The 19,671-nt window shown below is 36.4% G+C and overlaps 1 protein-coding gene across 4 annotated transcripts in view; it reads right to left on the bottom strand.

The window, feature by feature from the left end:
- Positions 1 to 19,671, bottom strand: part of LOC145788638 (kinesin-like protein KIN-7K, chloroplastic) — an 85,098-nt gene that overhangs the window by 36,452 nt on the left and 28,975 nt on the right. For all 4 annotated transcript variants that reach the window (XM_082912656.1, XM_082912654.1, XM_082912657.1 and 1 more), the window contains exons 9-12: positions 5,170 to 5,248; positions 3,842 to 3,909; positions 3,052 to 3,114; positions 2,799 to 2,903 (exon numbers count right to left, since the gene is read on the bottom strand). In XM_082912656.1, coding sequence (XP_082768782.1) covers positions 2,799 to 2,903; positions 3,052 to 3,114; positions 3,842 to 3,909; positions 5,170 to 5,248 — 315 coding nt within the window. The remainder of the gene's footprint in view (positions 1 to 2,798; positions 2,904 to 3,051; positions 3,115 to 3,841; positions 3,910 to 5,169; positions 5,249 to 19,671) is intronic.

Consider the following 19,671-nt stretch of genomic DNA (forward strand, 5'->3'; position numbering starts at 1 on the left):
ACTATCTCAATCTATTCTCTCTCAACTTATCTTCTATCGGTACTATTCTTACCCATTTTCAAATATACTCATTATTAACTCTGTCTTTTCTAGTCTTTCTATACATTCACCTTAACATCCTCATCACAATAACACTCATCTTATCTACATGTTATTTCTTAGTTGCTCAACATTCCGTCCCATAAAACATCACTCATCTAATAGCCGTTCTATAGAAATTTTCATTTAGTCTAGTGGGTACTCGTTTATCTCACAGTACCCCAGATGCACTCCTCCACTTAAGCCACCCCGCCATAATTCTATGAACCATATCTGCTCTAATTTCCTCAGCTGTTGTGATAATTGATCTTAAATAACGAAAATGTTCACTCTTAGGTAGTTTTTGATTTTCAATCTTCACTTCTCCTCTGCTTCCATTGTTATTGCTACTAAAAGTACACTCCATGTACTCTATCTTAGTTCGGGTTATCCTAACTCCTTTGGATTCAAGTGTTTCTCTCCAAGTCTCCAACTTGGTGCTAACTCATTCTCTAGTCTCATCCACTAACACAATATCATCTGTAAAAAGCATACACCATGACACATCGTCCTGAATATTTCTCGTCAACTCATCCATAACTAAAGCAAAAAAATAAAGACTTAAGTTTGATCCTTGGTATAACTCTATAGTAATTGAAAATTTACTTGTCTTTCCAACAGGCAATCTAATAGTGGTCACCATACCTTCATACATATCCCTAATCACATCAATGTAATCTTTTATCACCCCTTTCCTTTCTAACATCCACCAGATTATATCTCAAGGCACTCTATTATATACTTTCTCAAGATCGATAAAAATCATATGAATGTCTCTTTTCTCTTTCTCTATACTTTTCTTTAACTTTCCTCATAGATTGCTTCCATTGTTGATCTACCAGGCATAAACCCAAATTGATTCTCTAACACCTCTGTTATATCTCGCAATCAACGTTCTATCACTGTCTCCCATACTTTCATTATATGACACATTTGTTTGATTTTTCTGTAGTTGTTGTAGTTTTGGACATCCCCTTTATTCTTATAAATTGGCACTAAAATACTCTTCCCCCACTCCTTACGCAACCCTTCCTTCTTATGCAAACATTTCCAAGCTTCAATAGGAATATCATCAAGCCCTAAAGCCTTATTCGATTTAATCCTCTTAACTGCAATCTCCACTTAAAAGTTCATAATCATGCGATAGAACCTGTAGTCCTAATTTTCCTTATTACTACCTACTTCCTTGCCTTTTGACCTACCTCCATGTTCCTCATTTAACTTCTCAAAAAAGTTCTTCCACCTCTCCTTAATCTCTTCATCTTTCACCAATACCTTAAAGTCATCACTCTTGACGTACTTAACCTAATTAAAATCTCATATTTTTCTCTCTCTTATCTTAACAAGTTTGTATATCCTCTGCTCCCCCTCCTTACTATCTAGTCTAGTGTATAAGTCGTCATAGGATTTCAACTTAGTCTATTACTGCTTTTTTGACCTTCTTATCAACCAATCTGTAACTCTTAAGGTTTTCTTCAGTTCTATCACTCGGTCATTTTTTAAAGTACTTTTTTTTCGTCTTTACTACCACTTGAACTTCCTCCCTCCACCACCAAATTTCAATAGAGTTGGGTCTCTTTCCTTTCAACTTTCCAAGAAATTCCCTCGATATTCTCCGCATACAATTGGCCATCGAGTTCCACAGTGTTAACATCATCTTCCAAGTCCCAAATACCTTTTTTATCCATTATATTCTTAAATATTTCTAGTTTATCCCTTTTTAGCTCCCACCATCTCGTCCTACGAAGCCCACTATCCTTGCTAGCTTGGTATTGCCCTTCAAAGCTCCATTACATCATTAATCATGCAATGTAAATAACACACCAATATAGCACCTTCTTTCCTTAGTAAGTTTAGGCTTCCCAACCTATGTATTTTCTCTCAAATTATGTGCATCATCATGCTTCACAACAATAGAAATCGTTGAAAAATATACCCCTAAAGATCTACAAAGCTCTAAAACTCCTAACTAGATGGGTAAAGATATGGAAAATAATCTACAGAAATCAGGTGTCCAATAAGGGCCAACTTTAGCAATAGAGAAAAGTATTAGTCCAAAATAACACTTTTTTGTCTTGTAATATTTATTTTTTCCTCTCACAAAAACATCGTATGATAGTAATCATGATTGTTAGAATCGTACGACGGACAATTCAATTCATAGATTTGATACGAATTTCAACCAAAACGATTTGAATCGTTCTATTGAATCGACGATTGAGTGAATCATGCAATTCAATTTGCAATTCACTACAATCTACAACGATTCACTGTGATTCCACTATGCTTTTATTTTTATTTACATGATGCATGAAACGACATTGTTTTCGCTTCTCTATCAAGAAATTAAAAAACTAAAAATAAATAAAATAAATATGAGAGAAAGATTAATTAACTATATTGATATACATAGTTTTATATGTATATAATACATATACAATTTAGTTGTATTGCTATATACTTCATTTCAAAACTGTATGCATTTTTATAAATATATAGACATATAAAGGTATATATTGGATTAAATAAAGTGCATCTTGTGATCCACAATTCACGATTTTAGCAAACTCATTGGCAATTTCATAACAATGATAGTAACAAGCAATGTCTGCAGGAAGACAGATTTGTTAGATGGCAATGAAATACAATTTGACAAGCCAAACAAGACATTTGTAGACCAAACTATTATGCTGATAAAATAAAAATGGTTGAGGCCTCACAGTTCCAAGAGTTAGTAGACTTTTATTAATATAGGATCCTTCCTTTCGACGCACACCGGTAGTTTCAGCCTTGGAGCTCTCAGAACCTGCCAGATCGATGAGGTTCTGCATAAGTAAAACACAGAGAGGCCAAATTAAGAAAACAATGTTGGCATCACATAAAAGCCTAAAGCAGTTACTTATCCATAAGGAAATAAAATCCTAAAGCAGTTGGCACAAAATAATTCTAAAATTAAAAGCCACAGAAATATACCAATTGTGACAAGTTTACCGCTCCACCTTCACAATTATCACCACAAGGGCTACTCTCTATTGTCTGTCAAATATGTAACAAAAGAAAAATTGATCAGCAGAGAAAATAATTATAAAAAATAAAAAAGCAAATAGTATTTGACACAGGATAAGAATATTCAATCAAGACTTTTGCCTAGTTTGATCCAAGCTAAATTTTCTCAAGACCTCATTTCAACATTCTACATTGAAGAACTTGCATGCAAAAAAACCTTTGTGGGACCAATTTTATGACATATTGAATTTCCTAACCTAGAAAAAATGGTTTTCAAGAAAAAAGAAATATGGATTTTGTGACAAATTTGTTAATCAAAATAGAAAGTACTCTTCTTAACCGTATTAAATGAGACATGCATTGAACAATTACACTTCATCCCCAACAAGTGAGATATTCTTCTAAATGGGCCACTGAATTCTTGAAAGTTAGCTGAACTAAGTGATAAATGTCCAAGTCACTCGAGAATGAGTAAGATCAAATCATTATATGAATAAATTTGGATAAAATAAAAGTAGAATAAACATATACTTTCATATGCTCATGTGTGTGTCTGACCATTGCTTGTGTCATAAAGAAATATTTACATGCATATTTTTAACAAATTTAACTTAAACATACCATATAATCTGAAAGCAATAATATAAGTTAGTTAATAGCTAGAAGAAAAGCGCTGAAACGTAATGATCAATAAATATATCAAAAAATAATAAATAAATAAATAAATAAAAGGAAGAAGTTATACAAAACAACATACCAGTGTAAATATTGTATGGCTTCTGCTACTGAGTAAATTGAAATTTGTGGAACCGACATGTCTGTGCTCTGTTACCATCAACTAAAATCTTATCATAAAGTTTAAAAAGAACTTAAGTAATGGCAATAAAAAAATTACTGCAATCACACCCACAACTAAAAATACTAGCAATGTAAAGAACATTTAATCAAAAAAATAACTCCTCAAAATAATTAAAATATTTTCTTTTTGTAGTTTACAGCATGCTAAATCAATCCTCAAAAATAGTTTATTATGAGACAAGCATTCAAAGCACACTATTTCAGAGAGTGAATAAAAGTGCTTTACATATATTTATATATATATATATATATATAAATCAACCAGCTTCACTTGGATCCATTTTTCCCCTCTAGGAAAGAAGAAAAGTTCTTTCTTTTTCCATTTTCTGGATCAAAAAATTCGAGAACTGCATGGACCAATAGTTTACTTCAAAATATGTTTAGCTAGAGTTGGACGAGTGGCAAGAAATGAAGGTAAATTAAGATATAGATGAACAGAGATGGCCAGATATGCACAAAATAAAGTTAAATAGGCTTCGGGACATCTTCAACAAGCTACTAAGACCAGCAGAAAAGCAAAAAAGGTGTGAGATGATGTGGTAACATTACAATGACTTGGGTTGAACTTTATATGTAACGTTCAAACTTGAGTCAAATAGTAGTTATTCAGTCGGAAATACATCGAGTCAAGCTGGACTGAACCTTGCCCTTGATCCCTTCCAAACTTGGAGTTAAATAATTTATGCACAATACAGTGACATGTTTCATCCTTATAGTAGTAAATTCAATAGAATATATTCGAAAGGTTATTTTGCATTGTTCATTTTCCTTGTCCCATTGTTGATGTCGTGTTTGGAATGACCGTAGGAATCCAAATCCATATTGACCCATACTCTTCCTTGTCTGACAAATCATAACTCTTAGTTCTTCACTATAACAACAAACACAGACACAGGGCAAGGGTAGAGATAATCTTGGAATAGTTACCAAGAATGTTTAGATTATGGTCATTTTAGCCATGAAAGACTATGCAATCTTCCAACTGACTGAGACATTGTACACATTCACTACCATTATCACCTTAGAATCTCGGATCTCTAGGATTATCTTCGGTGGTGTAACAAGGCCTATGAAAATGCATAATCTATTGACTCAACAACCAAAAGGCTGTCTTGCATGGCAACAACAGCATAATGCATGCTTACTTATACCAACATATGGAAATGCTTCCACATGGATGAGAAAAAATATATATATATATATTTAACAAAACAACATAATGTTTACCTTCTCCAGCTGCAATAAGAGAAAGGGCATGAGCAGGAGATAATACGACTTCCTCCTTTATTCCTTCAACAAAAGTACCCTACAGCCAATAATAAAGCAACAAATGCAGTAAGTGGACATGTTGAATAATGAAGCTTACTCAATATAGCCAGCAACGTTAACCAAAGAACAACTAAAATCCCCCACAAAAGATTCTATCATATTCTACACGCAGATTTTATCTAATATTTTTTAGTGCCTGTTTGGTTGAGCTTAATTTTAGCTTAACTCAGCTTTTAGATTATTTTTTAGCTGTTTTGGTGTGTTTGGTAGAGCTTAAAAACACTTTTTGTAGCTTAAATTAAGCCAAAAAAGTGATTTTTGGCTGAGTGGCAGAACGGGTGCTTTTCGGATTCAACTTAAGGGGAAAGCTAAAAATTAAGGGGCAAAATTACGTAAATGCCCCTTGTCAATCTCAATTACTACCAAAAACCCAACTATATAAACCCCATATTCTCAAACACTGTTCCCTTGTGAGAGAGAGAGGAGAGACGATTTCCAGCAGGAGATTTTCAACAAACAATCCAGAGCTCTCTCTCTCTCTCAAACTAGAGGTGGTGGCTAGGGCACGATTTGCTCTGTTGCCGCCTCCCGTCACCACAGCCATCGATGGCGTGATTGCGATCTGAAAACCTAACCACGATCGCCGTCGCCGCCTCCTCTCTTTCCCTTCGCCATTGCCCGCCTCCTTTTCTCTTCGCGATCGACCTTCCGTAATCTTGCCGGCTTTGCGAGATAGCCTGACGGTGACGAAACACAGCTCACCGCCGCCATCACGATAGCGATCTACGATGTGAAACCCTAGCCACCGGCGGCGGTAGCTAGGGTTTGTAATGAAAAAAAATAATAAATTAAAAAAAATAACAATTGTTATATTATTAATTATAATGGAAAAAAAATTAATAAAAACAGAATCACAATTTTTTTCAAAAATTAAAATTGAAGAAAAAAATGAAATACAAAATGAAATAACTTATATTAAATGAAATTAAAAAAATGAATATTATAACTTCTATTAAATAACTAATTGAAATTAATATAAAGAAAAATAATATGTAATGACATCACAACATTACTATAAATACATGGATATTAATTGATATTAATTGTAATGAATTAATAAATTAAGCAAAATAAACAAAAAGAAAGAAGAAAAGAGAGAGAGAGAGAGAGAGAGAGAGAGAGAGAAGAAAATAAGGAGAAAAAGAAAAAAAAATGAACAAAAAAAAGAAAAAAAAGTATTGATACTAATAATAAAAAAAAATGAAATAATTAATGAAATAAGGAGGTTTTCAGTGTTTTTTTAATAAAAATAATAATAATAATAATAATTAAGCATTTTAGCCATTAATGAAATAAATTTTATATTAATTGATACTAATTAATAATTTTAGTATTGATGGATGCTAATTAAGCCACTAATTGACACTAAATAATTTATAATGAAATAATTTTATACTAATTGATACTATTAATGAAAATAATAATTTTTGTAATACTAATTATATTAACTTTCATTAATGAAATAACTTTTTTAAAATTAAAACTGAAAAAAATGACAAAATAATCATTTTTCTATCATATAAGCGCAAAAAGGGCAATTACATAGCAAAAAGTTATTTTACAACTTATCAACCAAATACTATTCTACTGCTTAAATCCATAATCATATAACTGCACTAAACAGGTTAATAGCTTATGTTCACAGCTATGAGCTATAATCTGTTAAGTTATAAACTATAATAACTTTTCCACAGCTCTACGAAACGGGACCTTAGTCCATTTGGTGGCTTAGGCTCTTTTGATGTACAGTTTGTTCAATGTTAGTTCTAAATTAGGATTATCCTACCATAAACATGCAGACATTCTTATTTTCACAATGAATAAAGAACAACTCAGCAACATCTAATCGATTAGTTAGCACTCAAAGGTTTTGATGCTCCCAATTTCAAACAATTTATTCTCACATGGCCTGAGTTCCAATGTAAGTTGATGCCAAATTTTGAAAGCAACCTAGTTACAGTTAAAATGAAGAATGGAAGAATATCATCATTGTCAATGACTTTTTTTTTTTTTTTTTTTCTCTTTTTTTCGAAACGCAATGAAAAATATTATTAAGCACAGTGTTTTTAAAAGCTCAAGGCGCACTAAGGCGCTGAAGGTCTCTCAGGGACTAGGCGCAAGGTGAGGCACGGGCTGTATTGAAACAAGACGCACAGTCTTAGTAAAAAATAGAAAAATTAACATAGACTAATCATTCATAGTACTACTAAGACAACTTTTTTTAAAATAAAAAGTAATCAAGATTCAAGACAAATTATAGAATAATTCTCAAAACCATGAAAGTGCATATTACATAGCATTCTAATTTTCAAAGATAAAATAATTCACATTCGATAAAATAAAATAAAAATAAAAAAACAGAAACACTAAACATCCAAAACATAAATGCCGAACAAATACTAATATATGTCTTAACACTTCAAAACATCAATATCATAAGAAAGGGTAGGTTAGGTCAGTCAGTCAATCATCATCCTCAACATTAATGGCAAGCAAACTATCATCTTCTTCTCCATCAGTTGATTTATATCCCTCAACATCTGCCTCCTCTGTGTCATTTGAGCCCGCTTCCTCCTCATCTATTAATTGAAGTGGAGTTAATCTTTGATGATTGAGATATCATCGATTGTGCCTTTGAGCGTGAACTTGTTGCTCTACTTGCATGACTACTTTCTTCTACTCCAGAAGCTCTAGCAACAGTGGCTCACGTCAAGCCACCATCATCATCATCAAACACTGGCTCATTATCTTCATATAATTCTCCATCCATCCTCCCAAGCAACCACTTTCATCAATATTTTGCAAAGATATGGGATCAAGAGTGTTGCGCATGTCATATCTAGATCTCAATGTTTTATTATATTTGAAAAACACTAACTCATTGAAACGTTGTTCCAATCTATTTCTTTTCTTGCTATGGAGCTACAAGTATTAAAAAGATATTAAATTCTATATAATGAGAATAAAAAATATTTGAATTCACCAAAAAATTAGTAAGAATGTTAAATACTGACATGTTTAAATACAATCCAATTTTGTTCACAACCCGATGAATTACATGTTAGACTAAGGACTTTTATGGCAAAAGTTTGCAAGTTTGGGGTGTTAGAACCACATGATGCCCACCAATCAGCGGCAATAATCACTAGTTAGAAATAATTGTTACCAAATATTGAGTTTTACTAGAAGTATTACTAAAAATAAACTCTCTGAATCTATAATATATTCTCTGGTACCCTTGTACTTCTTTGCCTAATCACAACATGCTTGCCAAAAAGGCTCTCAACCTTTGTATAAATACTCATCTCATTAGTGATCAAATCTTGAACAATGACATCCGGGACCAACCTTTGCATGCATTCATTACTTCATGATCTTTTTGCACCAACGCGTTTGGGTAAAAGAATTATGGGTTAAGAAAGTGTAGCTGCATGCAAAGGCCAATGTAATTGAATATCCCACCTTTTGTCGATGATTTCGAAGATTTCATTATACTTCTCTTCTTTATGATCAAACGAACTTGCAATGCATTCTTTTATCCTATCCATTGCCTCATAAATGTATCACATAGGAGGTTTCTTCTCGGTACCAACCAATCTAAGCACATTGACGAGAGGACCCGAGACCTTAAGGGCAAATACAACAGCATTCCAAAATGAAGGCATCAACAAAGTTTGTGCCATTCTTTTACCTTGTGGCTCCTTTGCTCATTTTCTTAAGGTCCAATCTTCGGAGGTGACCATCTTTCTCAAATTGTTTTTTGTTGATGCATCCTAGACAAAGTCAGAAAAGCATTGGCAAAACTAGTTTTTGCAGGCTTAATCAAATTCTTCAGATTTGTATAGCGCTTCATCATGTTTAGCGACGTAGGCTGGTTGTAAATGTAGCCATGTACTGCAATACCCCTTTCAAAAGTCCTTTTTAGTCCGGGTATCTTTAAAATGTCTTTTGACATTAGGTCCAAGCAATGAGCAGCACATGGTAAGTGTTCATGCTTGGCCTCCAAAAACCTCCCTATAATGTAACAATTACAAAGACTAATTATTTTCAAGTTTTTAAATTTTAACTACAAAACAAACTATGAGTAAACAATTTTGAAGTAAGGAAGGAGAAAAGATTCTTACCCGCCAACACATTAGCTACAGCACTATCAGTGATAACTTGCACCACATTCTCTTTTCCAACTTCCTCCACAAACTTGTCTACTAATTCAAATAGCTTCTACCCATGCTTTGAATAGCTAGAAGCATCAACCGACTTAACAAACATGGTTCCTCGTGGACAATTAACTAAAAAGTTAATCAATGTCCTTCCTCTCTTATCATTCCAACCATCAGCCATTACGGAACACCCGTATTTTGTACAATCCTCTTTATGATTCTTCATCAAATTTTCAGTATGTTACACCTCTTTTTGAGTTGGGTAACCCGCACTTCATGGTAAGTTGGTGACTTCATACCGGGACCATATTGGCCAATGGCTTCAATCATTGGTCCAAAACTCTCATAATTTACTACATTAAAAGGGATACCAGCATCATACATCCACCTTGCAAATCTTCGCACTGCCCGAGCTCTCATTTTTTTTTGTAAGGGTCATTCTCATCAATTTGTGTTTGCTTCCCTTTTGCTTGGTCTCTTCGATTTTTCACCACTGATTCAGGATTGGGTGCGAAGTAAACATCCATAGGCCCTTTTCTCTTTGGCATTTTTTATTTGGATTTGGATTTGGATGAACCTTGGTTGCTACTTGTCAACTTACGGCGTTGATTGACATTGATCTCAACAACATCATCATCTTCATCTTCCATGTCCATGTCATCAAAATCAGGCAACATGTTCATTTCTTCTTTTTGTGTCTTCTTTTTTGACATGAACTCTCTAATCTCTTCTCTTACATGAGCCGGACACTTTGGGCCAGCAGTGAAATTTCTATAACCTTCCGCGAGGTGTTGTTTTACCCGATAAACACCTCCATTTGATACTTTACCACAAAAATTATACTCAAGCTTGTTTAAATTATTCTCCTCTACCAAATGGGCATGTTGCCACGCCGGATCATTTCTATTACTTTCAGATCTTATTTTTTACTTAGTACTTACTACACAACACAAAAAATAAATGAAACAAAAACAATTTCAGTATAATGTAATGAATCTGATGAATTAATTATTTGTATTTTTTTTTTTTTTAAACAGAGACTCAACTCAAAACAAAAGGGAAAAAAAAAAGAAGAACCGAGAGCAAACTAGCAGAATAAGAAGAAGGAAAAAAAAGAAAAACAGAGAGAGAGGTTTCACCCAGCAACTAGCAACAAAGAAGAAGGGAAAGGAGGAGGAGGAGGAGGAGGAGGAGAAGAAGAGGGAAAAAAATTCACCCAACAACAAGCACAACCAGCAAAGAAGAAAGAAGGGGAAAAAAAAGAAAAAAAACAAACAAACCAACGAAGTAGAAGAGAAGGAAAAGAAGAAGAAGAAGAAGAGGGGAAAAAATTCACCCAACCCAACCCAGCAACTAGCGAGTGAAGAAGAAAAAGAAAAAAAAAAATTGTCGAGAGAGTACCTGGTTTGAACAACAAAGAAAAAGAAGAAGAAGAAGAAGAAGAAGAAGAAGAAGAGTACTAGGCTCAAGGGAGGAGCCCAGTCGAACAAGTCGAAGGAGTCCAGAAGAAGATCACAGTCGAAGTCGACACAGATTAGGGATTTGATTTGAGTCGTATACTGATTTGGGTTGTATTGTATTGTATTGTATATGAGTTGTAATCCTATGCGTTGGAGCCTTTTGAACACAATTTTGAGCCGTTAGATCTGAGTAAGGAGGAAAAACACAAAGCCTGCCTCAGTGCGAGCCTTGCGCCTCGATGCGCCTCTCCCAATCACGTTCAAGGCACGCAACTGTTCTTCTGCGCCTCGCCTTGGGCTCCTTAAGTCGCACCCATTGTGCCTCGCTGCGCCTAGCGCCTAGGCACGCTTTTCACAACACTGATTAAGCATAAGCAAGAAAAGGAAAAGAGAAACAGGGCAAGAAGTTTCACAACAACAACAAAAACCAAAAATAAACAAGGAACCAAAAAACTAGGAATGGCAAACAGTAACCCAATCCCCAAAAATCATCATTGTCAATGACTTGTACCTATATTTATCATTGTTAAAGACCAAAGATAATCCATGGTTCTCCCTTTTCTTTTCTTGATAAACAAAAGCCCATAACAAGGTTTAAATAGTGCAAGGGAACTAAAAAACTTCACAAGCCTCAACTCACAAGTTGATAGAATTGGACATAAGCTTTTGATGTATCCCATATATCATATATGACTATTCTACACTAAGAAGCATGAACACAACACGGACACGCGAATATGCAAATTTTAGAAAACAAAATGTAGGACGCGACAAGCCAAGGACACGTACAAAAAATTGAAGTACAATTTTTATCAAATCATCAACCTTGGATATGCTATTTCGGTAAAAAAAATAAATTTTATAACAATAAATAATATTTAAAAAAAGGGGGACAATGTGTCCTCAGCATGTGTGACCCCCCAAAAAATGCCACGTGCTATAACTAAAAGTAACTATCTCAAAAAATGACATGTCCTTGAATTCAAAGTAACTATCTCATCACATAAAATACTTAGGGTAAAACCTTGAAATGAGTAGTTAGGAAGTTTTGAAAGTGAGGATCTCACTATCCACTGTTAAGACTTAGGAACTAATCACATTTTGAGCATAGCAAGGAAGGGCGTGTCACATCAAAAATACTTTTACATGACATGATTGAATACATAACTTGATTTGATTACATTACAATAGTCTTGAGATAGAAATATGAATTGATAAGATGAAACCTTAAGAGGATGGATGCAATTGGTAAGAAATTTAGAAGTGAAAGACATGCCTTTATAAAACAAACTTAAGAAGAGAAATACTTGAAGATTACTAAGGTGTTGTTTGGTAACACTTACGTTTTCAGTTTTCTTTTTATATTTATAAAAATTTTAAAAACTCAAATAAAAACTTGTTTGGTAAAATTTTTAATTTATAAATCAATTGTCTCAGTTTATAAATTTGGCCAAAAAATAAAAACACAAAAAATGTGTTTCCGTTTTGAGTTTTGAGTTTTTTTTTTTTTACCACCCAACAATAGCCACCACCCGCCACCATTTTCCACCACCCACCCCCCCCACCACCACCTGCCACCGCCACTCACCACCCACCTCTCGCCACCACCACCACCACCACCACCCACCTGCCATCCACCCGCCACCGGCCACTACCATCCACCGCCCGCCACCACCACCCGCCACCTACTTGCCACCACCCACCTGCCACCACCATCAACCACCTACCACCACCAGCCACCCACTACCACCAGCCACCTGCCACCCACCCGCCACCACCACCACCATCACCCGCCACCCACCTGCTACCGCCACCCACCACCATCACCACCACCACCCACTCGCTACCACCTACCACCTGCCACCGTCACCCACCCACCCACCCACCACCACCACCACCCGCCATCTGCCGCCACCACCACCACCGACCACCTGCCATCCGCCACCCGCCTGCCACCGCCACCACCCACTCGCTACCACCCGCCATCTGCCACCCACCTGCCACCACCACCCGCCATCCGCCGTCGGCCACCCACCACCACCCGCCATCCGCCATCCGCTTGCCACCACCCACTCGCTACCACCCACCACCCGCCAGCGTCACCTACCCACACACCGCCACCACCCCGCCATCCGCCACCTACCTGCCACCACCACCCACCACCCGCCACCACCGCCCACTCGCTACCACCCACCACCCGCCACCGTCACCCACCCACCCATCCACCACCCACCGTCACCACTTTTCACCACCGTCTTCTGCCGCCACTTGCCACTTGCCACCACTAGCCATTTCTCACACTTTTTTATATTTTTAAATTTTTTTAAACATTTTGTCAATTACCAAATGCGTTTGTAGTTTATGTTTTTCTAAAAATAAACAAAAACTAGTTCATAAAATTTTTGTAAATATAAATTGAAAACGTAAACGTTACCAAACACACCCTAAGAGTTAGGGGATACCTTAAGTTTAAAATTTGTGAATGCTAGGATGTGCCTATGCACTAATTGAGGAGCTTAAAGACCTTAAACTAATGCGCATGTCATTTTAATACTATATGCTATTTTGCTAATCAAGATTAGTGGCTAAGAAGCACGGACACTTCAAAAAAGATGGCGTATCCATGTCGTGTCTGTGTCGGTCATCGGACACTCTCCCGACACGTGTCCGACAGTCATCCAAACGTGTCCTAGTTTTTTATAAAGAATTTAGGACTCGGATACTCTTTGGACACTTGGAGGACGCGCTTGTCCATTTACTAGACACACGAAACTAATTACATGTTTGAATAAAATAATTTAAAATACGATCATAAAAGAAAAATAATGTCAATTTATAGAAGTTAGTATTATCTTGTATTTATTTATAGTCTTAGAATGACATGTTCATATATATGACATGTAATAAATATATAAAATTATATATTTTGTGTGTGTCCCCCACGTGTCGTGCTTTGCATTTTTTAAAAATTAATGTGTCTGCGTGTCCATGTCATATCCGTGTCGTGTCACATGTCCGTATCCGTGCTTTATTGATTAGTGGTAATTAAGTACGATTAGTGAACCTTAATTGTGATTAATTAAGCAAGGTAAGATTCAGTTAAACCTTGATTAATTAGAGACTAGCCTCGATTAATTATAACTAATATTGGTTAATTAAACTAATGATGAAGATTAAGGAATTAGGTGAATCAAGCAAGTAGGTGATGCATACACCTCCCTTTTTATCTCAACTCAACTCTTGTCCTACCTTGCCTTGTAAAACCAAACAAGAAGAGAAAAATCTGCTGGAGAGAAATCAACAAGAAGAAAGGAGAACGAAGGAGAAGAAAAGAGAAAGAAGAAGAGAAAAAGAGAAAGGCTCGAAGAATCTTGTAAAAAATTCACCCTTAATCATTCCAAGGAAAGATTTGAGCCCCAATTCTTATAGAAATTATTCCTACCATCTAAGATTAAAGAAAAGAGATAGGATTAATTTGGGTTATTATTGGAGATATGTTGGAGATATGAAGAAAATAAAGAAAGGTAGGCAAGATTGAAGAACAAGCTATGTGGTCATGATTCTCACCATTTTCATTTAGTTTTTGATGTTCATACTTCATGAGAAGCTCCATCTTCATGTTTTCACATGATTTCTAAGGGTTTTGCAAGTTTAATTCCATGTTTTGGAAAGATGAAAAGAAGGTTTTCGATTAAAAGTAGAACTTATGATTTCTTGCCAAAAACTGAAGTTGTGATCTTTAAATTTTGAAATAAAACATGTTTTGAAGTTATTGCTTTAAAAATGATGGTATTTTCATGAAAAATTCAAGAGTTTTATGAGCCTAAAATCATGTTTTGAAACCTTGAAAAGAAAGGGAAAAAGATAAGAAAAGAGTGAGATTTTCGAACCAAAACAAATGCTCCCAAACAACACTTCCCACACATGCAGCACCCATCCCCACAAGTGCGGCTAACCCTCTCAGAAAGTTACTTTTTACATTGCAAAAACTGCACGTGCGGCTTAGATCCCTGCATGTGTGGCACCCCTGTTTCAGTTGAATTTCAAATGGGCATATCTCTCTTATCCGGACTCGGCTTTAAACGATTCTTGAGTCAAAATTCAACCCCCGAAAGTCTAATTTTCAATAGTGGGGGCCTCACATCCAAATTCTATGTATACAAAGAGATATGTTCAAATTAGTGAAGGCTACTCACTTTCTTCTTTACCATTTCATGCTAATTCCTCTCCTAACTTAGCTCTCTTTTATTTCCTCCTATTTCCTTAAACCTTAAACATCTAAACATGATATTTTTTCAATACAAAGCATATGAAATTGTTGTGGAATACCTAGAGCCCTTCAACGTACGTCTTTCGTACACTTCAATAGTCATCAAGCCTTGATCACCTAGGATGCTTCTAAGCATGCATTTGACACTTGTTGATACTTGATTTAGACTGGAAATAAGCTTAGAAAGACCTTGAACAACCTAAGAAAATAATGAAGAAATATTAAGGTAAGTTTAGGCACTTGAATTGAAGTGGGAGCTTATAAGTTGAATTGTGCTCAATGTCTTGATCATGTTCTATGCAGGTCAAGCATTTGGAGGAAGAAAACACCCTTGGTGTTCAAAAGTCATTCGTGAGTAGTAGTGTAGTAAATTTATGTTTGTTAAACTATGATTTGAAATGCAAAACCTATGCTATGTTTATGAAAGCTATGCTAACGTTTTACCATGAATGAACATCCCATACTCTTGTATCATGTATTAAGATGACACCTGCGATCTTGTTTTGTTATTTGGAAATCATGCCAATAACCTCTTGCTAACTGAGCTCCTCTTGCCACCTATTGTGGATCTCGATGTTCTCAAAGCCCTTGGAATGTCCATTGCTATGTATATGCTTGCAAGTTAAGCTCTGTTTTATCATATACAAATTATGCTATATTTAAACTACGATAATGTGCTTGGGTTGTTAAAAATTACTATTCACTAGGCAACGGCTCACCCCTCTCCTTTATATATATCTAGGTGATGAAGTGTAACAACCCACATTAATGTCCTAGTCATGTTTGCATGCATTTGTATGTTTTGCCATGTTGAGTTGCTGTAACAACCCATATTCATGTCATGGTCATGTTCATGTTCATTTACATAACTTTGTCTTGTTAAGTTTGCATCCATGAATCTTGTCCTATTTGCTTAAGTGTTGCTTGTATGTTTTGTTCCTTCCTTAGTGTCTCAAACCTAAGTTATGTTAAGCCTAGATCATTCCAAGCCGAGGTCATCTTCAGTCTAGAATTATCTTGGAACCACCTTGTTTGACTTCCACCTTCGCCCTGACATATTGGCCGAGATGTCATTATCTAGGCCGAGTTGTTTATCACCAAGGCCGAGATGTGTATTATCTAGGCCGAGATGTTACCTTTGCACCTAAGTGATCTTGTCTTGGAGTGGTATGACCTAGACCGAGGTGTGGCACACCTAGGCCAAGGTGTGGCACAGCTTAGTCAAGTGTTGTCCTTCCTGGCCGAGGTCATTGTCACCTTAGTTGCCGAAGCTTTATCCTTAGCCGATGTCATCACTTGCCGGAGTGCCTTGCCGGGTAGCTTGTTAGATACACTTTGTCATAGTCTAGTCTTGTCTTGTCAATCTATCACCTTTTTGAGGAGAGCCAACCAGCCGTTGCCACGTGTCCGAGCTGAGTGTTAAGTCAGACGGCAGAGGGAGAAACCTATCATTTGTTATATCCTTGTTTTGAAGAAGAGAGAGAAGCTCTAGAAGAGGGAGAGGTGTTCTTGAGAGAGAGTAGATTTCCAAGCTTGATCCCTAGAGATCGAACCGTTAGATCCGTATTCTAAGGTTAGATTCTTAATCTGTTCATGTTGTTCTTTATGTTTATATTATTGCATTGCATGATTGAATATGATTTGTAAGCCATACATTGCTTTGAAGTTCGATTTTAGAAAGAAAAAATAGTATTCATGTGGTCTTCAAAGGAAAGTCATGTTTTGATCCGAAAGTTCATGCTTAGATCCATGTTTTTGTGTTTGTTTCCATATGATTTTCAAGTATGGGTACCCAGGTCCATGTTTTCGAACTCATAGCATGAAATCCCAAATTTTGTAATAAAGAAGTTATGATTTTAGCATTCATGTTCTTCATGATCTTCATGTTCATGTTCTTCCTGTTCTTCACGGGTGGAAACCCAGATCTCCATACCTCACTTCCCTAAGTGTAGTCGCCGAGATCACTCTTACCTAGACCTCACACTTAGGCCAAGCATCGTATCTCACCTTGGCCTACCTTGCATGATCACTTACACCTTTAGTTGTCTTGTGCGCACCTCGGCATGCAGCCGCACGCCGAAGCCTAGATAGCCACACCTCGGCCAGGAGGTGTGGGACCTCGGCAAAGACCTGGTTGGTACCCAGCATGTCTTCCTGACATGTAAAACAGTGTTTTGACTTCCAGCATGTTTTTCCCTATATGTTTTCCCAGCATGTTTTCCCGAGATCATTTGCATGCATGTAAGACTTGTTTTGAGAAGTGCATTCAGTAGACCTTGTCATGTGTTTGTAGGACTTGGACCCTTGCCTTGATCCCGACGTCCAAAGAGCTATGTGAGTGGTATTTTTAATAAAGTTATGTTATAAAGATTTGATAAAGCCTTGTTTCGTTATGATAAAAGCATTTGATCAAGAATGAATGATTACCCCTATTTTTATGTATCAAGTAAGCTTTGTTTTGATGACATTCTCGGAAAGTCCTTAGTGCCAGGGGACTATAATGCAACTGCACATCTTGTTTTGAAAGTCCTTAGTGCCAGGGGACTATAATGCAACTGCACATCTTGTTTTGAAAGTCCCTTGTGCTGGAGGACTCTAAACTTTCGCAGTACTCTCGTGTTAGGGGGCTACGGGCCTTCGTAACATAGGTCCTTTGTACTAGAGGAATCTAAACCTTTGTAGCACCCTTGTTTGAGATATCTCCCTTGTTTTGTCTTGTTTTGCCACTGACGGTTTACCGCGTGGGTCTTATAAGTCCGGAATGTCATCCCTTGTATTATGTAGATGCTATTAACATCCAAAGTAAGTAAGTAAGTAAGTTTGTAAGATCAAGTTGATGAACTAGATTCATTCCATGTTTTGTACAAGCTATGATATGTATGTTTTCCAAAGATCTCGGGTATCATTCATTTAACCCCTTTATTACTTGTACCATTCACTGAGTATCCAAGCTCACCCTCCCTGTGTATATATGTAGGTAACAAGCAAGAAGTCGGCTACGCCGAAATGTGTGTTTTGTATGCATGTCATGTCGGCAGTGAGGATGTCGACAATTTTGAAGCTTATGTATTTTGAACATGTTGGCTTGAGAAGCCTTTTATCAAGATTTCATATGTATTTTTGTACTTCATTTTATTTGTATTCAAGTTGTAAAGCTATGTAAAGTTGTATGCCATTCCATTTAACTTATGCACTGCTCTTATGGACTAATTAGATTTGTATATTTTGCTTCCACACTTGTGAGCCCCATATATTTATACTCTGATTGTGTGTGAACTTTGTAAGTTGGCCTTCGGTAATCTCGGATTACTGGCCATCACGGCACCATTCTACTAGGGGCGGAATGGGGTCGTGACATGAAGAGCTCAATTATGAAGAGAAGTTTGATTAGAAGATGGTCTTGTATGCTTGTACTAGTTTTGTAAAGCTTTGTCATAAGTGTTATATTTTGATTTGTTGTTTAGATCATGTAATAATGTAAGATGACAATCCAAGAGGAATGTATGCTTTCATTTCATATAATTATGCACTACTCTAAATGGACGTTACAAATTAACTCAATATAAGTAAACAATGGCCTCCGCACTCAAAAATTGAAAAATTTTCCCAATTATACTAAGAGTCCAACTTGTTTTGAAAGTTAGGTCTTTGGTAATCCGAGACTACTGGCCGATCACTGCACTACCCTATTTGGGACGGGATGGAGTCAAGACGGCTTGTCCCCAGCCTATCCGACTCCCACCAGCATGTCCGGCATGTCTATGTCAGACACTGGTACATGACCTCCAGAGAGGGGTTCGTGCTTCATAGATTCTATACTCCCTATCAAGCAAAGTCAACAACATTTATAAAGTCAATGCAACAAACCAAACCAAAATCAAGTCAAACCAAGTCTTTTGTCCCAATCAAGTGACACAGCTACATGATGTGAGATATATTGTGTATATTCTAAATTAGGCATGATTTTGCTTGTACATATTATAGGCATGATTAAGATGTGATTGTATTTTCCTTTTTGGTTTAGGAGTTAGGGCTATATAATCTAAGGTCTTATTGTAATCATATACAGTTCAATTTATTGAAATCATTCAGAAAACTTAATGGTATCAGAGCTAAGAGCGAAACCCTAACAGAATCGCAACTAGTTCTCTGGATTGGAGCTTTAGTTCGATCGAGCCCTCTGATTTTATTCTCTGGTTTTGATTGAATTCATCCTCTGTCTCATCAAGTTTGTGCGATCCATCTGAGTTCGAATCAAGGCCTATCAATCGCAACCCAACCCCTCTGAATTTGGTTCGCGTCTGATTCATGGTCGTCAACTATCATCGATAGTGATTTTCTGGTTCAAAGTCTTTGGGTGATCTTTGGAGTCACGTTTCTCATCGGAATCTCGACTTCGATTGTTGCTGGAGTTCCTACATCAGTTCAGTTGCCTCTCTGGTTTGACTTCATCAGTTCAGTTGTCGCTAGAGTTTCTTACCTGTTCACAACCTGGTTCCCTATCGCAATA

Source organism: Camellia sinensis, unplaced genomic scaffold (genome assembly GCF_055761805.1).
Source record: "Camellia sinensis isolate YWXY unplaced genomic scaffold, ASM5576180v1 Unanchor4, whole genome shotgun sequence".
NCBI lineage: Eukaryota > Viridiplantae > Streptophyta > Magnoliopsida > Ericales > Theaceae > Camellia > Camellia sinensis.